The 27460-nt window shown below is 39.3% G+C and overlaps 1 protein-coding gene across 1 annotated transcript in view; it reads right to left on the bottom strand.

The window, feature by feature from the left end:
* The window catches only part of Sfmbt2 (Scm-like with four mbt domains 2), a 136995-nt gene that overhangs the window by 18167 nt on the left and 91368 nt on the right, over positions 1 to 27460 (bottom strand). Inside the window, exons 11-16 of the mRNA XM_013009375.1 lie at positions 23122 to 23248; positions 13888 to 14001; positions 10653 to 10695; positions 8352 to 8422; positions 6829 to 6968; positions 1031 to 1140 (exon numbers count right to left, since the gene is read on the bottom strand). Of these exons, the coding sequence (XP_012864829.1) occupies positions 1031 to 1140; positions 6829 to 6968; positions 8352 to 8422; positions 10653 to 10695; positions 13888 to 14001; positions 23122 to 23248 (605 nt within the window). The remainder of the gene's footprint in view (positions 1 to 1030; positions 1141 to 6828; positions 6969 to 8351; positions 8423 to 10652; positions 10696 to 13887; positions 14002 to 23121; positions 23249 to 27460) is intronic.

Below are 27460 nucleotides of genomic sequence, written 5' to 3'. Positions count from 1 at the left end.
CAGGAAGGTCTGTGAAACTCTTATGCTCAATAAACTACTCAGCTGAAGCTGGAAGTAGCACTGTGGCGCAAATGGTAGAGAGCTAGCCCTGAGCAAAAGAAGCTTAGGGACAGAGCCCAGGCCCAGAGATCAAGCCACAGGACAAGCAAAAACTAAAAGAAAAAAGAAAGAGAGAAAAGAAAACATGCACTGTACTCACAAACTGCTTTGTTGAATGGCAACTCTGCTGTACAATTACTTAAAGATAATAAAAATATTCAAAAAAAAGAGAAAAGAAAAAGATTTTTGAAAGCCAACCAGCACACCTTTTCTATTGGAAAACTATAAATGAATATTTAAAGGCTATTCAGTACACCAAACAATTATTCAACATAGTTATTTTGAGAAAGACATTCTTGAAAAATGGATCTTTTCCTAGGGACCTCCTCAATAACCAAGTTCAAGCACAGTAAGGCTATTTCTTCTCTCTTTTACAGCCAAGCAAAACATGTCATCTTTCCAATTAGCCTATTTCTAAATTAAAGAAGAAAGTTACTCAACTGCATGTCAACTCAGAACCCACTGACTGCCATTTTATTTGACTCAAACCAAACAAATGTCTACCAGTTCCTTTTATCTTTATAAATTTTCAATCCCAGAGTAGAGAACCTTTGTATTTAACAAACCTCTGTCACAATATCAAACACTACTATCTGTTAATGAATGTAATATAATAATGAAAAGGAATACAATTTTCTTATTCTTTTTTCCTTTTTTAAACCAATCTGTTGGTTCACACAGAGAGTAATTTTTTATTCTGCAAGTGTAACATAAAAAATCTTAACGCTCACGGTAATTGTAACATGTGACAAAAATACTGGTACATTTGTAAGTCACACACAAAAGTATATGTCATTCTGGAATGGCAGAATAATGGACCTTCAAATTATTTCCTTTTCTCTGGGCTATGTCAAAATAAAGAATGAGAGCTTCTAACACAGCAGGTGAAATATTACAAAAACTGTTGTTTTCCAGAACTGAAAACACTTACTTTGCCTTCAGCGTCTCCTCCTGAAAATTCCAGTGTGCATCTTCCACCAGCTGTAATTCTCTCAATACCCTTCCAGGTTTGTATGCTGCATTGATTATCATGCTAAGAACCTGTTGGGATAAAAACAAAAATAAAAACAAAATAACCCTCACTGCACTTCAATCTCGTTCATTCCTGGAGAAACAAGCATTTTCAAAAACCACACCGCTGACACTTCAGAGGTATTCACTGGGCACTTTTGTTAACTGAAGGGCTGTGATTAAGTTTGCTAGATGATTCTATGGGTTAATGTAGAGATGACCTGCCATGTAGGGATTCCCAAGGTGTAAAATTCACCACCCCTCAGGCTAGGAGAGTGGGACCTGCTAGCTATAGGAACTTTGGGAGCTCAATAATTCTTGATAACTCTTGCAGATAAAAAAAAAGAGTCGAGTCCTTCCCAGGGCAACTTCTTATTCTCCAGTACATGATCCACCAGGAGGACAGGTTACTGAGAGTTTCATTCTACATTGAAAGATGCATTTTAGAAGGAGTCAATGAAACTGAGACAATATGCTAGAGACAATATTGTCTGAAATCTGGGGAGATTTGAGGGACTGTGCTAGGGAGCATAATGAATTTTCTGCAAAATCATTTAATGCTGGGCTCAGTGAATGGACCTTGAATATGAGCACAATGCTCTCAGAAATGCATTTCCAAGTCCTAAGTCCAAAAGAACATGCAGGTGGCCACTGCTCACCATGAGGCCTCTAGAAACACCAGGCATCTGAATTCTGAGAGTTACATGGGTAAGCTCTAGAGAGATAAGATGCTTCTGGGTACTTCTGTCTATGCACTCTTTTACTGAAAAGAACTAGGAATTTTGATCCCAGAGGTACACACTTTTCAATAAACAAGTCATGAGTATGGAGGCTCACAGATCACAGTTCATGTTTCCAAGCAAAATGCCACTGAGTGGATGAGGGAAATGGCTTGTTGGGGTGGTAGGTACACATTAGTGCCATTACGTGGACAGGTGCTAAGCTAGCATGTGTATTAGTTTTTGGTAGGGATCAGTCCAGCAAAAATAAAAGGCAATAGATGTATGTTTAGGAATATAAGTGGCCTGAATCACTTACTAATTGAATTCTGAAGACAACAAAGCTTTCTCATTTAACTCCAAAGATCTGATGTGAAAATACGTTATACCATACAGTCAGTATGGCAGTTGACTTTGGCCTTGGTAGCATTTTGCCCCTTAACTACCCACAACTTTTGTGACTACCTCAGCTGTGGCACTAAACAGCTGGGGTGGTGCAATCCAGGCAGTTGTGGCGCACATGTTTTCTGTATTAGAATAATCATCTGATTTTTACTGTTTACTGTCAGTACCATTTCAGAAACTTGAGTTTAAAAATAAATCTAATTAGAACTGGCTGCAATAACACACCAAGTGTTTATCAACAGACAATAAAATTTCAATGGATTCTTTTCACTGTGATTAGCTGAGAAAACTCCAAAGTGACTGCTCTTTGCTGCATACTGGAATACATTTTGTGACTGTAAACAGAGCATGTCATGAGTCCAATTCAGCCTGGAAAGAGGCAGCAAATAAAGTCTAAAAAGGACCTGATATTAAGGATTCTTCCCATGGCTTTTTCTGAGGTCACTTCATTTGCTTCCAAACTCAACAAGATCTCATGAAACGTGGGGACTATGAGCCTCAGTTTCTATGACGTGATGTCCTAGTGTTTGATGTTTACCCCATTAAAGGAATTAAGGAGAAATCTGCTCACTGTCCAGTGCTAGATGGAACTACTGCAGCTGATCAACCATTGGAATACAAAACTGGTAGGAGGGGCTGAGCATCTCCAGACAGAAACACACACTGGAGGGCAATGCCTCTTTGGATCCTTGATGTTCACGAAGCATGTTGAGAAAATCCTTCTACATTCAACCTCTCTCTCGTTTGTGTTTTTTTCTCTTCATTTTAAAAATAATTTTTTATTGAGATGAAGTGATTAAAAAACTTCACCAATTTCACAGAATGGTGGGATAGTGATACTTAGTTAAAGTCACAAACACATTTTAACCTTCACAAGGCAAATTGTCATTATCATGGTCTATAAAGTTTGTGAATTCTATGAGCTTTGACAATACAACTAATGTATTATGAGAGAAAAGCAACAATTTGTTTTAGTTGGAGTGAGCTTGTATCAAATCTGTATTTTGCAGGAATGAGGAATACCTGGCCCAGTGCCCATATAAAACCTTCAAAACTGTTTTGGTAGCTGGGCACTGGTGGCTTATGCCTGTAAACCTAGCTACTTGGAAGGCTGAGATCTGAGAATCATGGTTCGAAGCCAGCCCAGGCAGGAAAGTCTGTGAGACTCTCATCTCCAATTAATCACCAGGAAACCAGAAGTGGTGCTGTGGCTCAAGTGGTAGAGCAGTCACCTTGAGCTGAAGAGCTGAGGGACAGTGCCCAGGCCCAGAGTTCAGGCCCCACGACTGACAAAAAAAAACAAAAAAACACAAAACAACAACAAAAAAAGCCCAAAACTGTTTGGTCTAGCCCTGGCAAGGCAACCAAAGATGGGTCAATAAATCTAGGAGCTTTTCCCCATACAAGACAAATTTATATTAGTCAAATCATAATAATAATGTAAAATTTGAGGGTCAAGCAAGGAAGATCCAGCCCTTGCGAAGGTGATCAGGGTTCAGGGTGCTTGGGAGGGTGATGAGGTGGGTCGCTGGGCTCTGCCACCTACTTGCCATTAAGGCTCCAAAGAAAACAGAGAAACTGATCACAGACTGGAATATTTGAAACTGTGAGTCAAAATAAACCTTTTCCCTCTATAATTTGATCATCTCAAGTATTCTTATAGTGATGGAAAGCTGACAAACACACTGGGGATATCTTTATAGTCCATTCTTTGTCTAAAAGCATCCTTATCACAGAGATCTTTGAAAACACTCCATACAACAGCATGTTTCTCTCATCATGTTTGGTCCTCTGACTGATCATTTTACTGTAAGTATAGTATTTAGGTATTTACTGTCCACCCTCATAGGCCATAAGCACCCAGAAATTAACTTCATACTGCTCCCTTCCCAGCAGCTGGGGCTATTACCAACAGCAGCAGTAGTATCTAATAGATTTATGATTATTATTATTTGTTAGAAGAGTTTCAGTATGTTCTCATGAGTGAAGATAAAAATTATTTTCTCTTCACTAAAAACGAATGACTAATTCATTCCAAGAATTTATTAGATACCACTAATCTATGTGAATGGAGGTCCAGAAGACAGCTTTTGCTACTGATCTTCATTGCTTACGAAATCCTATTCTTTCATATCAGTGGAAAAGATCATCAAATGTACCCTTGTCTTCTTTATGGGGAAATAGTAAAGAAGGCCCTAACAGCACAGTTTGTACTTTTCTTCTGCCATCCTTCCCAAACATTCCCAAACGCTCTCCTGCCTCACAGGCTTTGCTATGTATGTGTACACTTGAGCTGGGCAGATTATTCACAATGGGGTAAAAATCAACATACACTTGAGGCAGCAAGCAAAGCACAACAGAATACCTTTGAGGGACGATTTTGCATTAGAGTCAGCTGGGTAAGATTTTCCCTCTATTCCATGTGATCTGCCAAAGTCTTTTATAGTGGGACCCCAAATCCTCAACTCAGCTTCGCTCCATTCTACTGACAAATCTATGGCTGCTCTCAAAGTACCCCTCAGGTTTTTAAGGAAGTAAGTGGTTCAATGGACCAATGATGGGCAGAAATAAAACAAGTGAAGGCAAATTCAGCTCTCACTTAAGAGACAAGATTGAAGGTGAACAGAACCAGTGGTCACTTTACTTCTGGTGGGGGGTTGGGGAAACATGCAACTACCCGAAGCTGGGCATCTAGGACTGGGCCAGGTGGGGCCAGCAATGTGGCTCCAGCCTCATGAACCCCCCCCCCCAGATTTCTTTGGCACCTAGATGCACTCATCAGTGAAGCAGTGCTGGATGAGCCTGGGGCCCTTACCCCAAGGCAGTGCATCTGACCTCTTTCTGCTCCATGTTTCAAAGTTCTGCTAACCAGACTGGTTAATGTCTGTCATTTTCAATGGAAGACTCTCAAAGTGAGAGACAATTACTAGAGGCCTCCCTGCCCCAACTCATGCCAGCCAGTGAGAAAGGGCTAAAGAAAGCCTAGAAAGTATGAAGTTTAACAAGAGTCTAGAAATGAAGGAGGAGGCCCAGAGAGGGGCACTTCTCTAGGAAGACAACTTCTGTCTCCTCATTTGTGTAAAAACACCCAATGATATTGGGTTCCAAGTTCAAAAATTGCTTACAACTATTTTCCTGACCCTCAAGGAAAAAGAGCTGAAGAAGCATTGCTCTAACACAGCCGTGCGCATCTCCCACCGGTGTATCTGCACTTGTGTGGGGCTTGTTAGAATGAGGCTGGCTTAGAGAGGGGAAGATTAGGACCCTCCTTTCTGCAGCACACCGAGGTACAGATCATAGATCTTATTCACCAAGATTCCAAGATCTGGCATGGTGCCTGGCATCATAATTACTTAGAACTTAAAGAAATTAATGAATAAGATTGTATTCCCTTCATCAGTGGGTTCCTTGAGTTAGTAATTATCTACAGGATTCTGAATGAGTGAGCACCTTGGTATGTGAACTTCTAAAGAGGTTGCAAATAAATAAAAAGAAATATCAGAGAGCAGTACTGGCTCCCACAGTCTCCACATCACTGACTTCTGTAGATCTGGGAGCAGAGATAATGAAGAAGATAGATGGAAGATAAATCAGAGAGATATGGATAGAGACAATGATGGAGAGATGTTGCATAGAGCGACAGACAGATGATAATGAAGACAGACCAATGATAGACAAACAAAGATAGATGATGGGAGAAGATAGGGAGACGATGCATGAGTTGCCTACTGGCAGCCAGACAGACAAAAGTAGGCGAAACAGAATTTATTTATGTATTTATCTGTATTTTTTCTGCCAGGAGCAAGATTCCCACTTCCGTAAAGCAGATGTATGATCGACCCTCATTTCTTTTGTCCACTCTGTCACACTAGGTCTCAGGATCATAGGTAAGTATAAAGGTCTCCTTCCTTCCCTGGCAATCTCAACTCACATCCATGGGATGTTACCCTGAGAGAAGGGAGAAACTCACAGACGCTCAAGACATCACTAAGTTTCCCGCAGCATATGAACACCACGTGCCTTTCTCTTACGCTTTCTTGTAGTTCCAGAAAGAAGAAAAGGAGTAACAAACTAGTTGGTTTCCCCTCTATTAACATTCTTCTCTTAGTCTGGGACCTAGGCTGCCACACAGGGTGTAAGCTGATGATGTGGACAAAGTGCAAAGGGGCTCCTGGAGCCTCACACTTCACTCTTCTTTGCAAAGAACAAACTTCATACTTGCAAATATCTGAAGCCAAGTAACTACTTCTAAGGAAAACCATGGATGTTCCCCAAATTTCTGTAAGCAACTCTGAGACTTCCTTTGGGGATTCTCTCATCTTCTGTATTCCCACAAAACATCAACTCAAATCTATTAGATTGTTGCAACATTTCCCATTAATCCAGGGAAGAATGTCTGCTGAGAGTCTTTCTGGGCAAGAATGTTACTTCTCTATCTTGCATCTCTAACTTTCAGCTCCCAGGATGAGAACAAGGAAGTGCTTGGTAAGTGTGAACTGAATGAACGCATTATCTAGTATTTGCTGCAGGAACTATCTCCACCATAAAGATCCTGTTGAAATGAGTTAACCACGCTTAGAGGCAGGTACTTTACCTCTTTAAGCACCAGCACACACTTGCCAGGCCCCACTGATTGAGGTAGCTCTGCAATCCTCCCTTTGTTCAGATATGGGCCAGAGAAACACCGATGGTTGATGAAGAGCTGTGGGCAGCAGTACTTCCCGTTGACAGTCCCTGCGGTGGGGAAGAAAAAGGTGGTGGATGCTTAGGATTGCAATTCTGGGCTTAGGTCCCTCCAAACAAGCCCTGGACCCACCTCAAGAAGCTTCTGAAGCCTCCTGATTGGTAAAATATCTGGAGTTATAAAAAAGAGGGAACTCCAGCAACTATGAGAGCCAGCACTGTTGCAAAGCTAATTTAGGAGATGTCACTCGAGTTCCTGGTTGTAAGAGAAAACAAATGATTTTCTTCTCTCGAAATAATTACACTGTTTCCTAACATTAGGACATTTTGTGCCCCTAAAAATATCTCGGAAGTTCTGATTCTTTTTCCATCCTATAAACAAACTTTTCTGTGGAGTAAGAAGTATTTGAGACACAAAAAGAAACAAAGAATCACTAAACAACTCCAGGACAAACACAACTATACTCATAAAACTTTTTACAAAGATGGGATTTACTTTACAATATAGCAGTTGTGAGATTCTGCTACCTTCCACAGTTCCTAATCCTAGAAATCAGGGTGAATCTCATTTTGTCTTAGAAGACATTATTCTTAATCACATGTTACTTAGCATACAAAGGTATATACTATCAGATTTGGTGATCAAACCCCAGCATCGGGGTGTCTTTTGAAAGATTGTAAAGTGTAAGCCTTTATAGCTTATAAAACATATTACACATAACCAGCTACTGAAATTCAAAAGGTTTTAAGCAACTGTTTAAAAGGCAGTAGGGACTTAGGATAATAATCATTGGGTTAAAAATTCAAGTGGAATTGTTTAAAAATGTAAAAAAAAAAAGAAATACCTCATAGTAATTATTTCAAGCTTTCCCTTTCTGCATGATGACTAATGACACACAGTGCTAATCTGGATGACACTATCCAAGGAGCACATGGCTCCTTTTTCTACCGACTGGATCACCTGCCTAGAGCTACTGACCAAAAAGTAAAAACAAGTGCAGAGAATTCAGTTTAGAAATTTTGTTATGTGTTTGATTGTATGTGCTTGTGTTATATGTGTATTTAAAAGTTTCTGGGGCTTAAACTCAGGGCTGGGTGCTGTCCATAAGGTTTTATTATTTTTTGCTAAAGGCTATTATTCTGCTACTTGATCTACAGCTTCACTTCTGGTTTTTAGGTAGTTCATTGGAGTTAAGAGTCTCACAGACTTTCCTATCCAGTGTGGCTTCAAATCATGATCCTCAAATCTCAACCTCCTGAGTAGCTAGGATTATAGGGATGAGCCAGCGGCACCCAGCAGGATTTTTTTTAATGGTATATATTTGTGAATGAGTAGTAACAGAGAAAAAGAAAATGGTCTTGAAGTTAAGGTACATTCGTAGTGACCTACAGTTACAGCATGTCTTATTCTGGGAAGGGACAGAGTCCACTCACCTGGATTGTCCAGGTGAGAATATAAACAAAGGTCATGAGGTATTTTCTCAACAGGCACTGTGGACGACAATCTGTGGATAAAGAAAATACAACCACAAAACATCACTGAACACAAGTGTAAGGAGAACGGTATTTTCATAATGGAAAATATCTGCTCCAAAAATCAAACTAAGAGCATTGTAAGATGGGACGTGTTCACAGGACCAGCACCAGCAAGACCAGATTTAAAAAAAAAAAAAAGATTTCTTCAGAATAATTGTTCTCAGATCTTCTGATGACCCTAAGAAAGCCAGGGCACAGCTGAATGGCTGTGCCTGCTGGGTATCTTTCTTTCCTTCTAGCTTGTTGCGGGGCTTGTCTTATTACACAACTGTACTTAATATCCTCAGTTATGTCTTCGATTTGACTTGCATTAAACTAAAGTCAGACTTTGTGGCTTGTCTCATTGGAGATCGCTTTCTGGTAACCTCTAGCTCTGACCTCTCCCCTGACCTCTAGCTCTGTCTGGGTTATGGACACTCCAAAGCTTACAAACTGGTGATTCTTCAAATGTGAAGTAGTCTTTACTCTCTTACAGTTTGGTTAAACAGTTGCTGACTACATTTGAAAGAATGTACCATGGGAGTGGGGGAAAAAAAAGGTGAGTTATGAAACTCAGGAGTCCCCAGGGCTGGCTAAATGGCAACCACACAGTTGTAAAACCACAGAAATTCAAACTAAACAAATACTGGGGACCTGAGAGGAGGTCTTACAGCATTGTGGGCCCCTGACATGCAGCACTGGCATCTGTTAGAAATGCAGATTCTCAGGCCAAACCCTGGAGCTCCTGAATCAGAAATATTGAGGGTGGAAGCCAGCCATAAGCATTTCCATAACTGAGTGATGCTGGTGACCAGTGAGAGCCATTAACCCAGGGACTTCAAATTCACATTCAATCATAGGTCTATTACTAATCTCCCTACTTTATATCAAGTAAATAAACCAGATTCATTGCATTTAAAATAAATACACAATGCTGGGTGCTGGTGGCTCATGCCTACAATCCCAGCTACTCAGAAGGCTGAGAGCTGATGATTGTGATTCAATTTTACTCCAAGCAGGAAAGTCAAAGAGACTCTTAACTCTAACAACCAAAAAGCTGGAACTGGAGCTGTGTCCCAAGTGGTAGAGGACGTCACCTGAGTTCAAGCCCCAGTACTGGCGCATCCAAACCAATGCACAAAAATACCCATAAAACTGCTATTCTCATTAAAATAACAGTGCATTTATTGTTTGATTTCTATGTATTTAAACTTAAGAATCTGAAAAAAGCACTGTTTTCAGTTAATGTTCCATCCATATGTTTTTATTTACTTAAGACACACAATCACTTTATATGAAATGTGCATGTTGGTGCATTTTAAGTATTTTGCAATATACAAAAAGCTTGCTAACCATTCCAACTTTGAAAACATACTTCCTTACTCATAGTTGTTAGCTCTAACACCTTCTTTTCTCATTAAATTACAACCAAAATTGGTACAACAATTCAAGGCCCATAGTATTTTTTTCACATGTCAGCAAGTTTAATCTTCATCAAATTCAGAGAAATTAGTTTTTAATAAGGATGAGGGTATGGAGGAACAGAGGGCTAAATCAACCTGCTCAAGTTCACCCAGATGGGAAGTAGCAGAGTTGGGGTAACAATAGGGTCTTTCAGTGCTCAGGAAATTCAGGTCAGGAAAAGGCGACTGTAAACTAGATTTAAACTGTAGTTTCCACTGAGGACTGGGGGCACAAGGAATCATTAGTGCAGAGAGCCATCTTGACCATGTGAAATACAGAGTAAAGCCAGGCACTGGTGGCTCTCGCCTGTAATTTCAGGAGGCTGAGCTCTGAGGATCACAATTTGAAGCCAGCCCAGGCAGGAAAGTCTAGGAGACTCTTAATCTCCAGTGAACCACCAAGAAGCTGGAAGTGGAGCTATGGCTTAAATGGTAGAGTGCTAACCTTGAGCTGAAAAAGGTAAGGGACAGCACCCATATCCTGAGTTTGAGCCCCAGTACTTTCACAAGAAAAATAAAAGTGAAAAAAGGCAATTTTGGGCTATAGATTCTTCAGAGAAGGCACTGTGTTTTGCTTGTAATAGATGTGAAAATGACTTATTACGTGTGTGTGCTATTTGTTACTTGTTATTTGTGTGTACCTGTCAGGGAACTCCCTAATAAAAGCAGCTAAACTTCCATTCATTCATCTATAAAGGTACTTCACACCTTTTCATGCACATTTTGGAGAACAAAACGAAAAGAAAAACCAACATACTTTTTTTCTGGCTGCACAACTGCTATTTTTCTCTTCTTTTGTGCTATAAAGGAAAAAAAAAAGAAGCAGAACAAGAAAATAATATTGTTAGTGAGACTACTACATTTTTTAAATGGCATAGTATAATAGTAGGCCCATTTAAAAATACTACTTAAACACTGAACAATTTTTCAGTCAAGCCACACTTTTATATACATTTCTCTGAACATAAAACAGATACAGACTCATTGGACATAAGAGCATAATAAAAATTAGCACATTTAATCTGACCACTACACTGGCTCTGCTTAGGAAGAAAAGGAGCTCTCATACTATACTTCACAAAAATACATATTAAGATAAACTGTTCCAAGTATGATGATCCAGAATTTTTTTCCCACTGAAATTGTGATTAAGACAAATAACACTTTTATAACAATGGACTCCCAAATTAGTCTAAAAAGCATGCACTTAAAACTGAAACACTGAAAAAAAAAACCCTGAAACACTGAATTACAGGAAGAACTGCTAGTGGTTAGCCACATATTGACAAAAACATTGACACTTTATCTTTCTAATTGATTAAGATCACCTTAACAAAACCAGACTAGGGCTCTTGCCACTATCTTGACACAAATAATCCTGCATCTTCCAACATAAACATAAGGTTTTACTGAAAATTCTAAAGCTGGCAGGAAAGAGTGCAAGTTTGTGTCCTTAAAGCAAAGTAAATAAGTAAATAAATGGAAGAATCAATAAGAGAAATATAAAATTTCACTCATTATTTGATATTCAATTGCAGTTATTCATGTACAAAGTATCAAAGTACAACTTTTCATCTTCCAGGTGAAAAAGGAATGTATAGCCCCTGTCTGACTCTCTGTCTTGTTACTAGGGTTGGGGACCTGGTTGGGTGCCATCTGGGTGAGGAACCAATCACAATATACCTGGAAGCAACATGGGAAATAACCAGGAAATACTATTGCATGTGTTCACCAACATGTGAACTTACTCCAAAAAGCAAAAGCACATGCAGCCTTCCAGATTCCTTTGCTTCCAGGAAGGGAAAAGACTTAAGATACCAGGTCCTATTTGAGGGACAAGGACAAAGGAAATGGAGCTCCAACCCTGTGAGAAAACCCAGCAAAGGTATTTCTAAGGCTGGGCACTGGTGACTCATGTCTATAATCCTAGCTACTTCGGAGGCTGAGAGCAGCCCAAGGCCAGTATAAACATACATGTGTGAGATTCCTCTCCATCAAGAACCAGATACAATGGCACATGCCACTGTATCAGCAGCATGGGAAGCTGACATTGGGAGAATGACAGTTCCAGGTCAGTCCAGACAGACAAGTGTATAAGACCTCATCTCAACAGAAGAAGCTGGGTGTGGTGGTAGGTGACTGTCATCTTTATGATGGCAAGCCTAGAGTAGTGGCCATGATCCAGGAATGAGCCTAGGCTGAAAGTGAGACCTTGTCTCCAAGACAACCAGTCAAGCAGGGTGCTGGTGGCTCACACCTGTAATTCTAGCTACTTAAAAGGCTGAAATCTGAGGATCTTGGTTCAAAGCCAGACTGGATAGGAAACTCCGTAAGACTCATCTCCAATTAACATCTAGAAAACCGGAAGTGGCGGTGCAGCTCAAAGTGGTAGAACCTTGAGTGAAAGAGCTCAGGGACAGTGCCCAGGCCCTGAGTTCAAGCCCAATAATCCAAACCAAAAACAAAACAAAAAACAAAAAGGTCAAAAAGGGCTGGAGGTTGGGGCTGGGAAGATGGCTCAGTGGTAGAGTGTTTGCCTTGCATGCATGAGGCCCTGGGTTTGATTCCTTAGTACCACATAAGCAGAAAAAGTGGGAAGTAGTGCTATGGCTCAACTGGTAGAGCACTAGCCTTGAGCTGAAGAGCTGAGGGACAGTGCCCAGGCCCAGGGAGTTCAGGCCCCACGACCAACAAAAACAAAAAAGGGCTGGAGGCATGGTTCTCTGGTATAGTATCATTCTAGTAAGCACAAGACTCTGTATTCAAATCACAGTATACAAAATAAATAAAAACAAACACATTGAATATAAAATATTTATTCTTAGGGAGCTCTCTCTTCATCCCCCACTAAAAATTATCCAACTTCTTTGTGTACTCAGAGAGTACAGCCAATAGTCAGGTATGAGGATAATGTAGTGAGCACTGAGTCAAGGAACACTTCAAAAACTGCAGAGAGCAGGGAATGAGAAGTCAGCTATGTTGGGAATCTGTTTACAGCTAAATCCTAGAAATGTCAAGTAGCATGCCATAGAATTGGTTGCTAAAAAGAAATAGAGCTGGCACTCGATATCCATAAGGAAACTACTAGAATCATAATCTAACAAAATGTTGAAACCCATTATTGTTAAGGCTTCATGAATTTTAAGTAATACCCTTGATGTACATTAAAGTGGAATAGTAAGTGCTAAGATGTATTAAGATAGAATATTTTAAGCCATATGATTTGATAATGATCTATAATAATGTATATTAAAATTTTGGAGAACGATGGAAGGGGTGACATCGATCAAGATGCATTGTACTCTGACTTATTAATATCTTGTTAAACAGACGCCCCTTTGTACAACTACTTTAAAGATAATAATAATCTTTAAAAGTAAAACAAAAAACTATTATTCTAAGTATTTAAATGTGCCTAAGTATAAATTATGAATGTGTGTGTATGGGTGCATGCTGAATTGGTCAATTACTAATATTGATTTTATCTATTATTTCTGAGTTTAAAAGGATATGAGATAATACATGTATTACTTATAAAGTCTAGATAAAATTTCACCTATCACTTACTGCTAAGTAGGCTTGATATTATCTCAGTAAATGACAAAGAGTGAGTATAATTCCTTTGGGGGAAATTACATGTAAAAACATTTTTTCAAAGAAATGATATACAAAAATACGCTATTTGAGTTTCTTCCCCCAAATCAAAAAATGGCTTTCATATAAAACTGGGAGTGAAGATTTTGGGTATTTTTTGCTATGGCTCTCTGTGTCCTTTAAATGCCTTCTTATTCAATTTGTCAGCCTGTGGAATATATTCAAATGTCCTGTCCATCTCATGTAGATACTTAAAGGGTAATTAAGACTACAACAATATTGGTACTCTTTGAAACATCTAAAACCTCTCTTTCAGTTTTTACATCCTGCCTGTTTATAACCCATTGTTTCTTCACCAAGATCATAGATGTTTTCCACCTTCTATGGGCCACACTTACAGACTGTCTTGTGGGGTGCAGTCAAAGGGTAGGCATTGGCTTCGCACCAGCCCACCGGGAAGATATCCATGGATTCCACATCAACGATGACCTCTGGCACAGGAGACTGCAGACCTGCATGGGAAGAAGCCAAGATGATAGGTACCAACAAAGAAAGAGAAGGAGAAGGAAGTAACAGAGCATCTGAGAAATACATTGCTGTGATGGCTTTAAAAACAATGATAACAGCATGGGAAATAGGACTTTTTAGTAGTCTATGGTCTTCTGATGGATACAAATGCTTGAATTGTAACAGAATACAGGGGACTTCAAATGAAGTAGGGAGTGGAGAATAAGTTATTTTTCCCTGAATATGGAGAGGGAGGACTCTTGGAAAACTCAGACTGGATCCAGATATTGCAGAAGAAGTGCTCCCTTTCCTAAGAGAAGCTATGAAACTTAAGGAATGTGGTGAAAATAAGGGGCTGAGGTGCCATGCACGTCACCACAACTACCTCACTCAACTCCAAGTGTAGAAGTACCTTTAACTAAACATCCACCATTACACCTAGAAGCAGCTACTAAATGGGACCCCACTGATTGCGGGGGGGGGGAGGGGAGAAGCAATTCCCCCAGGGCCTGTATCAACACGCACTAGTCGTTTCTGCAGGAATGTGGGGTTCCTCCCCCACAAGATGGTCCTGATCATCACACAGGGTGTCTAATTCAAAATGATGCCTTGTGATAAATCGGCATCACAGCCAGGAAATTCTGAAGAGGACCAGAAATCTGGATTAAGCAATAACAAAAGTTTCAAGGCACGCTGGCTAAGGAGAGAAGTGATGTGGAATCTAACCCATTAGTTACAAGAAAAATCCTACACCCAATCAATAGCTCTCAAGAGAAATAAAATTAAAAAACCAACAACAAAAAGCAGCCACTTTGAGGGAAGAAATCTTGAACAAGGAATCAAAAGGTAAGAGCTCTATTAACAGATAGTGACTCTTGGCCTCTGACCACTTAATCTAGAGTGCTCTGGTTTCCTTGCTGAGGACGAGGATAAAAACACAAAAGAAAACCCAGCCACACAATCATGTCACCATACAACATCTGATGAATTTTATCTCATATCTTCTCACCTCCCCTAAACTCTGAGACTACCAGAAACTAAGTAGCTTCGTACAACATAAAATGCTCCTAACTTACATCAACTCCAACTTCTCATCCTAAGGAAGAAAACTGATGAATGAAAACTTATAATTTAATATTAAACCATGTTAGTTAATATTAATTTTCTATTTGCTGATTAAATTTCCCATTAAAATTAACTTCCCATTTGCTGATCCTGTAATCTGCAGGGCATGTAAATTGAAGGAATAGAAGGCAGGCCTTAGGGCTTACTTTTCAACCAAGGTAAGTAGAAATCATGTCTGTCTAATATTGTATGATTTTAAACTATATAGAGTAATTGTCAAATGAGTCATCAAATAATAAGACAGACAAAAGGCAAATAATTTTTTTCCTACTATTAATGAAGTGATTAAAACTGTAAAAGTGCCTAAAAGGTATATATAATTCACCAGAGATCCAACAGAAAGAGCTATTGGATATATTCCTAATTTTCTTTTGGAGTCATAAAAATATCATTTTTTTCTCAGAAATTTTACCAAAATGTTAAATCCAACTGCCAGAAACATCTGTATTCCCAGATTGATGTTTAGCTATAAATAAGATGAAAAGCAGTGCTTCAAAGGAGGCATAAAGTGGACTTTATAGCTTAAAATTTCATCCCAAATGTTGACTTTCATGTCTCAATGTTCTGTTAGTTCAAACATCACATCATATTAATGCTTTAATATATACACTTCTGTGAAATGTATACATTCATAAGTCATTACAGATGCCTTTACAATACTTACAAATTCTTTGATCACCCAATTAAACAAATTATGTATAAATTAAAGAAGTGTCAGCTATCCTTTCCTCAAAAAGCTTATAGTCCTGTCTTTCTCTTACCCCACATCTAGCTATTGCATAAGAACCAATGGGAATATGGGGGATTCATCACTGAGGCAAGTTTTTTCAACCCCGCACTTTTGAAATCTCCTCCTGGATGGCAGGTATCAATTCTTTATTTGCTTTTTATTAGCTTTACCAATCTAGATACATCTGGCCAACCTCTGAGTAATCTTTTACAGAAAACCCTTGTGTTCTAAGATTTGGGGGCCCAAGCTTACAAAACAATCTATTCAAAATGTGTGCAATGCACCTTCTTGCTTCTTCTAGGACTATCAACATTACATATGAAAAGGCAGATATTTCATTCATCACCAATAGGTGTAGTGTTTATCTTCTTTTTCCTGTGTTTTTAAAATCAAGCAGTTGTACAAATAAGTTACAATTCAATCATGCTTCTTGATCAGTGTTACCTTTTCCATCATCCCTTTCATATTTATCAATTTATTTTTTTAGAAACTCCCTTATGAAAAGCACAGAATCATACTCAATCTTGGTCTCTTGTCTATATCCTGTCAGTTTGAATCTATTCAAACAATTCTTACCCAGCACCAACACCTCAAAACCTATCAGGAAGCTGAAAACTCCCTCAACAAAAAAAGTAGGTTAGTTTCAAATGACAGATTATCATGCAGATAGATAGATAGATAGATAGATATATCTGCATGATAATCTCTCTCTCTCTCTCTATATATATATATAGCTGCAATGATATATAGACAGATAGATATAAAAGAATGAGAAACCTCTTGATATAAAGATCTCCTAACTATAGCATGTAATAAGAAAATGCAGGGTACAGAATCTTGTTCCTCAAGAACAGATTGTCTACTGCAGTCTGTTTTTAAATGGGAGAATAACATATACTTGTATGTGCATGAAGTAAATTTGCAAAGAATTGCAAAATATGAACACAGTGGGTGTCAGTGGGAAAGGAACATGATGGGTAAAGGATTGGGGGCCAAGAGTGGGGGGAGGGGTGGATGGTGACCAAAGATACTTTATGAGTTTTAAGTCGTTGTGAATAAACTGCCTGTTTTATAGTCACAACCTGCTGGATTACTGGAATAACAACACAACAAAAGACATCCAGAGAAGAAAGGAAAAGTCTCATACATATATATGGCATTGCATCAATATGCACATAAATGCAGCCTTGCATAAATATGTACCTAAGTGTGGCATTGCCACTGAGGTTGGTTTAATCAAAGGCATGTTCTCATAAAGAGAGTAAGATTAAACTGCTTTGAATTGCTTCACTGCTAAAAGAAGTCTCTCCCTATTGCCAGGGTAAATTCACGAGCATGTGAACTTTTGAGAATCACAATGGAACTCTTAAAATAATCCTGCAATTTCCTATCTCTTCAGGATGTCGTCCTCAGATGAAGCAGGCCACGCAGTCCTACTTGCACTTGTGACTACAAGAGCTCTGGTAGAGCTCAATGCAACCACTGACACTGGGCGTCGTAACAGAGTTGATTACCTATTCTACCTATACCCTCAGAGGAGAAGGGAAGATGGTGCATATGGACATTTTAACGCCTTCCTAGTAACTCAATCCTATCAAACTCCTAATGCCAAGTGATTACTTCATTTGCAGCAAACCACAGAAAAGAGGGCAGACATGGGTGAGGTGGAGAATAGAGATGCTTTGGGAGCGCCACAGGCAGGAGGGATGTGAGAGGAGAAAGGCTAAGAGTCAACCCGAAGGAAGGTAAGTGATTTCCATCTTCTTTGGCAACAGAATCAGAACCTCTTCATGTTGGGTAAAAGCTGGGACAGGAAGAAAGATGGGGTGCAGAAGGGAGCATGTTAACTGTGTTAATATCCCCCAGTGAAAGCCAAAAGACTGGGTGAATGCTCAGGGGCTCAAGGGTGAGATAGGAGAACAGGTAGGAAAAATGCAAAGAGAGCCAGACTCTCCAAGAGCAAGTGAGATGTGGGGAGGTTGGGCTGCATGCCTTCTATACCACCAATGCTAAGCTACGTGGTAGCTTTTTGAGTATCCTTTGCCCTGCAGCCAACTTCCTAGAGAAAACAGATGGACAATACCATAGCTAGCAAGATCCAGGTGTTGTCTGAACAAAAACAGTAGAAATGGAATTGTGTGTTGATGAACTATGTGTGTGTGTGTGTATGTACCTGTGTATGTGTGTAGAATTCCCACAATGACACATGCAGCACTTATTACACAGCAGATTCTTTTCCATACGTTTAATCCTCACAACAACCCTTAGAACACAGGAGCCTTGCTATCCCCATTTTCCAGATGTGTACATCGAGGTACAAGAAATGAACCACCTAGCAAGTGAATGGCTTAGGATTTGAACTTGGGTGATTGGGCTCCAGGGCCTTAGAAAGCACATGAGGCTGGCAGTTTCCATTCCTTCTCCTCCTTTTACTGGGAGTGAGCCACTCTCAATTTATTCCCTTCCCAGACCCCATTTCAGAGCTCTTATAACCAGAGAAGAAGCCATATCAATCCCAGCTCTGTGGGCAGGCTCAGCCTCTCTCCAGAGCTTCAGCATCTTGAGAACATGGTCACTCTGAAGTCACACCCATCACAGTGGCAGCTAAACCCCCCCCAGTTTTGCTTTTGTTCCTCTGCAACACCTTCTAGAGCCTCTCATTCATAACCTCCAAACAAGTCCCATTCTCCTTTAAGACTGCTGGTGTCACCGAACATCACCCTCCTGAATGAAATGAAGTCTGTAACCTGTAAGGTCTCTTCTCATAAGTAGCTCTTCATCTTGAGCATCTTTTTCATGCGTCCAGAAAAGCCTGTTCTTATAGCTTGATTGACCTCATGAAAGTCACACGTTTAAAGACCTTAAAGCTACCACTGGGCTTGAAATATAATTATTTCTACATCTGTATTTCCCTTGCCTCATTTTTGCAAGCATTGGCAAAATGCTTAGTAACTACCTGAGTTTTTCACAAATGAAAGGAAATTGAATGAGCTGTTTTCTGCATCTTATCTCTTGTACACAAGAAGTTAACACCAACATTTTCCCCCCTGAACCACAAGCACCTTGCTCCTGTGACTTACTGTTGTATTTAAAAAAAAACTGCATAAAAGTCACCGGGGAGATGCTGGGACCTCGTGGCTCACACCTGTAATTCTAGCTACTCAGGAGGTTGAGCTTTGAGGATCGTGGTTCAAAGCCAGTCTAGACAGGAAAACCCATGAGACCCCTCTCTCCAATTATGTACCAAAAAAGCCCGAAGGAGAGCTGTGGCTCAAGTGTTATAATGCTAGCTGTGACCACAAGAGCTCAGGGAGAGCATCCAGGCCTTGAGCTCAAACCCCAGCAGAAGGGAAGGGAGGGTTTTATAATGCCAGTTGCCAGGCCCTACTTGGGGGTGGGGGAGTAAGAGGTGCCCTTTGGAATGTGCAGTTTGTTAGGACTCAGGTTGATTATAAAGTGGAGGGTGGATTACTGAAACTGAGACCAGCATTTTGAATACCGGCTCAAGGAGTGTCTGAACATCAGATTAGAAGTGCAAAATATCTTTCTCACACTGTTCGGGTGGGAAAACAGCAGTTCTTAAGAGACTGTCACATCTTAAATGGCTGTTTGATTTAGAAGCACACAGCCTGTTTAATCCTTCTGTCTACTCAGTAAACATTTAGCGAGCAAAGTGCACATGAGGTCTTATACAAACACCGTGCTGTGTGAGGTGCAGACAGGGACAGAGCCCCATGTAATGACTTGTCACATCGATAACACTATCAAGATTCTTGAAGACACAGTGTGTGGTTCTTTCTAATGGAGCAAGGGCTCCCGCAGGCAGGCAGATATCCAATGTCAGCTCTGACCTGCCTACACTGCGCCTTTACTCCCACCTAGCAGCCGTGACGGTGAGCACTGTGAGGAAATGAATTTACTCAGCGAATCGCCACAACCAGCCTGTGAGTCAGGCTACCATTAGCCATGTTCTATAGAGACCTACAAAGAAGAAGAGATTTTTCAACTAAAAAAGAGCTCGATACTCCCACATCTGGGAAAGCAGCACCCCAGGCCATGGAATTTAGTCTTGCACCGGGAAGAAACTGACTCATTGAACATTAGCAAGAAGGCCATGATAGTACTTAATAAAGTACTGATGCTTTTTGAGCATCATCATGCTACAACTAGTGGAAAATCAGATACTATGAAACTTTGTTTCAAGGCACAATGACTTAAGCATAACACATATAAAATTACCTTCAGGCTCTGGGATCTATAGGAAACATAAATGAATTTCATGTTTAGATTTGGATTCCACCCCCAAGATATCTATTAACCTATCTGCAAATATTCAAAAGCCCACACATGTGGTCTCAAGAACCCTGCATACTGGGTACTCCTCCCGCATTTGGCTAAGTACCCAGAAGTGTCTCAGAAAGTACACCTGACAAGAGAGGACAAGGAAGGCAACAGGAAGGTGTGAGCCCTCTTAAGGGTTCAAGAGCCAAAAGAACAAGTAAAACACTAAGACTATCTTTGTCCCCTCAAAAAACACTCTAAAATGAAGATCCAATGATCGGTGTGTGAGGAGGCAGATGTGTAAGTGCAAACCGCAAAGCACTGAACTGGATGGAAACATCTTGTATTTAGGAGTAATGCTCCCGACTGTAGGGTATGGTGATTAAAGTAAGAACCATGATACCTGCTCCCAAACATTGAGTCATCACTACGTATAGCCCTTCCCACTGGCTTATATGAACTCAGTTCCTTTCCCAATACTCATCTAAAATAACATATATTAATCTCACCTATTTTATTCATTGTTTCCTTTCCAACAGAGGAGCCTTTAAAGAGACTTAGGTAAAAAATTAACTAGCAATGATCATTTTACTATCTAGATGTAGTCAGTCACATGCTGAGAAGATTTCAAATCAATCTAATCCATAACAACAACTAATAAAATCCTTATAAAGTGCATTCTAATTTTAAAGGGTCAAATAAATGGTCTATAATCAGAATCATATAATTTAACATCCTCATATAAGATAATTTAATGGCTACAATGTTACCATAACGTAATAAATGCTTATCATTTTATCCTCAGGACTGAGAAAGGAAACTGTGTGTGTGTGTATGTGTGTGTGTGTGTGTGTGTGTGTGTGTGTGCATTCATGTATACATATATAAGTAAAAGTACAATAAATAAGTTATTAAGCTGTCAGTTTAAAAGGTAAGTGATTATTAAGAACTAAAATCCAGAAAAATCAAAGCAAGATCAAGGAGACAGACTGGATTTTTACTTTGTTTATAATGTATTTTTTAAGTGATGAAACATATAAATGATTTGGACCAATAATAAATACCAAATAACAGTCAATAAATAAGATAGAAATTTCAGTAGAAAATGTTCAACAGTGTGTTTATAAGTACTTACACATAAATAGAAGTATACAAAAATGGGAATATATGGAAACAAATATATAAATGGACAATCTATTTTCTGACTTGTTTCCTAATGTCAAAGCAGTCAATAAAAAAAAAGCTAACATGCTGATTTCCTTTCCTTTTTGGCTACCAGACTGAAAGTTTATATCTAAAGGATAGCATCAAAAGAAGAAAGTTCTGCCAAAAGTGTTAAATATTCTTCAATCCTGCTCAACACTCTTCTATCAGGAGGGAAAGCTACAGAGTCAAGTGAATTAAGCAACAGAGAAAATGTCAACCACAATGACATGAACCCCAGGCAGATCTTAATGGCTTCGCAAGATTTTTCCCTCTGAAAATCAGGACACACTTACTGCTGTTTGTGTTAGGTAATTAACAGCTGTAAAACACACTGAAAGTAGAAACTGCTAAATAAATAATGACTGCCAAAGAATTTTACTCATCATGTGCTAAATAATAACGATGAAACATGGGCTCCTAACTTTACCAATTTGGTTTCCAAATTAATAATGCAAGCAAGACTCCAATCTCATTAACATGGCTTAGCATAGTGTTAAATAGCAAGTTAAATTTAGTGATTAGAAACACAGAAGGCGTCGTGTGTCTCCAAAAGCAGTTGATGCAACTCTTTATGCAGCAATGAAAACAAAGCCACGCTCTATTCCTATAAATGTAAAACTATTACCACTCTGTCTGTCTTTGGTTGATTTCAGGAAGCTGTTCTACTTAAAAATACACTAAGCAAAATGAGCCCTTAAGAACTGTTATTTATTCCAAATTTGAAACTAATCATAGCAATGTTTAAAACTATTTTCTGAAAAATTAACAATTGAACATCTACGAAGACTATTCTCTATATTTTTCTTTTCTTTTCTCTACATTTACTTTTGCAAACACCTTTTTAAAACCTGTTAATAAGGAAAACAGGGATGAGATGATAAAAGCACCAATCTTAGACCTTCCGTCCAACATTTCTACCTCAGTGTTGTCATGAGTATGTTGTAGGATTTAAACTCTGCAGAGACCAGAAGAGCTGGCAATACTGTACAATATTATACAATATTGTACAATGCCTAGCTTTTCTTTTGCTATGGCATGTATATTCTCATTAACTTCAGAGTTCTGTGAAATCTTGGAAAAAACAAAGAATTATACAAGTCATGGGAAAATATGAAGGATTAAATTCATATCAGTTATTCCTCATGAAAAACATAATATCTGGTAAAATCAGCATTCTAGCTAAATCTAAAATTTGATCAAGGTTCTATTCACAAAATGTACTGTTCTGTGAATGTTCTGTACGCTTACAAATAAAGTGTAGCTATAAAAGGCAGTTTCAACATTACTGACTATGCAATATACATCTTAATTATTATCCATTTGGGGAGGTAGTTAGCCCCCACCCAATTAGTATTTTAAGAGAAAATTAAATGTCTATATAAGAAATCCAAATAAAGGGTATTATTCGTATTAAAATGCAAACATATCATTTGATTCCTATAATAACTGAGCCCTTAAATACCATTTTTTAGTGACTCATATTAATTTAATTGTGACATTAGCTTTCATAATCATAGATGTAAAAAGACCACTGTGTTCCAAACATAATTATCTCACCGGCATTTCATTGCATGAAATTATTAGTTAAGAGGAGCGCCTTGGAATGCATTTGTATCTGATTAGTTTCACTTATTTAAGAACACTGAATAATTTAAAATCTGTTTAATCAGAGGGGAAACAAGAGGAGCAATTCTGAGTGGTGAATTCTGTACCCTGTCCTTTCCGGAGGGCAGGAGGGAGAGTAGTAGCTCAAGTTCTTCAGGCAATTATGAACTGCACCTACCTTCTAAATGAAGCCATAGCAGCCGTCCCTTCACACTGACCACGGAAGCCACGCAGAGTTCTCCTGGATTCCTGGGATTCACAGCTTCAAGTTTCATATTCTTGGTGAAACCCCGACTAAAAGATGTCTAAAAGAGAAACAGAACCAGCACTGAGCCAGTGGCTGACAGCAGGCCACATAGGTGACCACAGGGCTGTCCAAGAATATTCGTGAACGAACCTGAGGAGAGAACCTTGACTTCTTAGTTCTCATAGCCCAGAAATGAGAACAATGCTTAGCACATAGAGGGTGATTAATATTTATCAAAGGACAGTATACATACCTTCTCTCTTTACAGTTCCACATGCACCCTGATTTTATTGATCACTAATGTGCATCTCGACTCTATTCGCCCACATTTTTGTTTAAAATCATCCCTTGAGGGGGTACAGGTAGGCAGATGAAGTGATCACCTGACATTATTTTCTTTGAAAGGACACTTGAAAAATGTCTCCTAGCATTTCTTTCTTTCTGCATGGTTGTTGATGATTTGGTGCTAATACTAGGGTTTGAATGCAGGGCCTCAAGCTCTTACGTGGCTATTTTGCTCAAGGCTGACACTCTACCACTTGAACCACAGCTCCACTTTTATCTGTTTATTGGTAAACTGGAGATAAGAGTCTATTGGATTTGTCTGTCTGGGCTGGCTTTGTGCCACAGTCCTCATAATTCAGCCTTGTGAGTCAATCAAGATTACAGGTGTAAGCCACTAGTGCCCAGCTTAGCATTTCTTATAGGAAGGTCTGCCAGTGATGAATTCTGTTTTCTTTCATCTGAAATTACCTTTACTTTCCTTTTCCCCCCTTTGGTTTTATTTATTTATATTCATTTTTTTAAATTAACTTTGCAATTTTTACATATAGTAAAATGCCCTGGCTCAGGTGAGCTGTTTTACAAAAGTAGGACTGGAGGACCAATGAGGGATTCAGTCACATGCTCTTCACCGCAAGTGAGCTGCAGAAGAGATGATGCTCACATTCTCCAAAATCCCTTTTCTGGTTCCCTGGCACCCGGGCCTGCCTCCTCAAGCCACAGCTCCAAGCAATTTCCCATCTATGCCTTGCCTTTCTCATTTTATATTCATGTAAATGGAATCACACTATATCCAGTTTTTTGAGTCTAGTTTTTTTCCCCTAAGCCACAGACATCTGAGATTCATCTATGCTATTGCTTGTTCTGTTTTATTGCTGAGTAGTTTATGTATCACTGTTTACCCATTTACCAGATAAAGGACACGTGAGTCATTTTCAATAGTAAGTAACGGTGAATCAATCTGCTGTGCACAATCAGGTGCAAGTTCTTATATAAATGGAAGTGTTTTTGTTTTTACAACTAAGTTTATTTTCTCATAGTTCTGGAGCCTGTAAGGCTGACAAGATGTCATCAAGTTGGTCATCAAGATGGAACCACATTGATGGTTGGGTGGCTTCTCTGCTTGGCTTGTAGAAGGTCATCTGATCATGTGTTCTTATATGGTCTTCACTCTGTGTGTGTGTGTGTGTGTGTGTGTGTGTGTGTGTGTATGTGTGTGCATGCACACGCACACATACACACACACATGTGCATGCCCTCTAATTTCTTCTTATACAGACACTAGTCATAGTGGATTAGGACTCACCAATATGGCCTTCTTTTATCTGAATTACTTCTTCTACCTACCTCTAATACACACTTTAAGCAAAGGTATGTGGAAGAGGATTAAGATTTGATCACATGAATTGTGAGGGACCCAGTTCAACCTTTAACACTAAACTTTTGTTTCTTTGAAAATAGGATTGCTGGACCCTATGACAAATGAATGCTTGCTCTTTGAAGAAACTGCACAATTCTCTTCCAAACTGGCTACACCATTTTGCATTCTGACCAGCAGTATGTGAGTGTTCCGGATTTTAGAAGTCCTCATCAGCACTTGGTATTTAAACACTTAAACACTTTTAGCCATTCTCTTAGGCATCTAGTGGTAAGTCACTGGTTTTAACTTGCATCTCTACTACTGACTGACAAGTCAGAGTTTGATGGGCTTCAAATGACAAACTATTGAGATGAGCCCAAATCTTAGTTCTCTGCTTTTATCCTTAACTACCTGGCACATACATGGCTCAAAGATCAGCCACACATGTTGGTAGCATTTATACCTACAACTTGCAAGTTTCCCTTGCCTGAAACACCTCCCACTTTCCAGTATCTTAGGTTGCCAAAATTCTATAATCTGGCTCATCAAGGCGGAAAAGCATGTGAATTTTCTATCATGCTTTAAGTTGTTCCCCAAATTGACAACTCTGTCTATGTTCATGCCAAAGGCTAAAAACTGGGAAAAGCAGGTCATGCTGCTGCTTCTTGTCCAACCACTTGTTGCCCTCCAGAACAGCCTGTTCAGTTCATTCTTTTTTTGGGGGTCCGGTCGTGGGGCCTGAACTCTGGGCCTGGGCGCTGTCCCTCAGCTCTTCAGCTCAAGGCTAGTGCTCTACTACTTAAGCCACAGCTCCACTTCCGGCTTTTTTCTTTTTGCTTATGTGGTGCTGAGGAATCGAACCCAGGGCCTTGAGCATGCAAGACAAGCGCTCTACCACTGAGCCACCTTCCCAGCCCACTGTTCAGTTCATTCTGCAGTCACTTCCTGTATTTGTTTTCGGTACTTGTCTGGAGTTAAATTGCTTCAGACGGATCAATTCAGAAGGAGTTTCCTCAGTCAATACTAGAAGCAAAATTCCTTCCTTATTACTGTTTTTAAATAAATTATATGAAATCTTCCCAAATCATCAGTCACTACGAATTATAACTCGATATGTTACAATACTATAGCAACACATCTTGTCTGAGATACATAAACTGACATAAACAGGTTCCTGTAAGTAATAGAGCCTACAACTTTCCATGACTTGTGAAAAGAATTCAAGGTATCTAAATCATAGTTGTGTCTTTCTACAAAAAACAAGTTGAAAAATGCAATCATATCTTTATGTAATCAGAATAAAACCACATACTTCATGTTAAAAAATCAATTTTCTCTTTTCTTTATGACTTATTGGAAAGAGAAGCAGAGGCATTTTTTTTTTCTAACTGGGCTTTTTTTCCCTGAGAGTCATCTCATCTCATCTACACACATTATATGTTGAGATTCTTCCTGATAATACAACTCAATAGGCTGCTTGAAAAACCTTTAAGTAAATTCAAATGCATTTTATCTACTTAATAAAGGAAGGCTACCACCGCCAAACCTATTTTCATTTCAACTCACTGCTTGAGGGTAATTTCTAAGGGATCAATAGCAAAACTGTTACCTCTGAGTTTTATTTTACTAAGCATTTGCCTGTGCCAATCCATTTCATAACCGCCTCTGATTGTTAAACATCCCAGGGGGAAATGTGTTCCAAGCATCCAATTCTATACCAGCTCTCTTGTAGTACACACAAGATGTGTGATTAAAAAGTAAATTCATAATAGACATTCCATTAAAGAGCACTTGTAGCAAGCTAGTAGCAACAATGCAATGCATATGCCAATAGGCAGACAACAAGTCTGCCTATTAAAATAAACAGAAAACCAGAAACAATGCCATTCCTAATGAATACACAAGCACATTCATTAAAGCGGATTTAACCTTGGTGGCTAAAGCTGGAAAATACAGATGCCAACTGAGTATGTGACTTCTTGCTCCACAATTAAAAGACATTTAGGCAAATCCTGGTTCAAAGAAAGCCAAAGATTGAAAGAAAAAAGAAGAAGAGGAGGAAGAGGGAGGAGAAGGGAGGGAGGAGGCAGCAACAGAAGCTTTAGGGGAACTATGTAGTTATTCCTAAAGTACAGAACAAAGGGGCTACATAAAAATTCCCTTCCCAAGACTGAAGACTCAGGGAAGGCCTATACATTGTAAGGTAGAAAGCACAATCTAAAATGGACTTTGGGGGCATTAAAGGGAGTAAATGAAAGACAGCCAGGCAGGTGATTCTGAGATGGCGACATCAATGTCACCACACTGATATCCAGGAAGTATCACTGCACTTAAGAAGCCTTAGGACTCATTGGCTGATGTCTTCATGGTGCTACAAGGCTGTGACCCTCATCACTTAAACATATGCCAAGTAGTTCTTCAGAGACACTGTTGTCTGTGCAAAAGCAATGTCTTCCAGTGGAAAGGTCATTTACCCTCCACGAAGCCCAATTTCCAACTCTGGCCCCTATTTCCTCCTAGATTTATAAGGACATGTCCTCTTAACCTTCTACAATCTCATTTTAACTTCTGCTTAGTCTTGAGCTTCCACTAAGCAGACCCTTTTCTCTCTGGCTGTCCAAAATCTGT

The sequence above is a fragment of the Dipodomys ordii genome, unplaced genomic scaffold, assembly GCF_000151885.1.
Source record: "Dipodomys ordii isolate 6190 unplaced genomic scaffold, Dord_2.0 Scaffold9, whole genome shotgun sequence".
Classification (NCBI taxonomy): domain Eukaryota; kingdom Metazoa; phylum Chordata; class Mammalia; order Rodentia; family Heteromyidae; genus Dipodomys; species Dipodomys ordii.
Note: the sequence above shows the minus strand (reverse complement) of the source record. Positions and strands in the feature narration are given on the sequence as shown.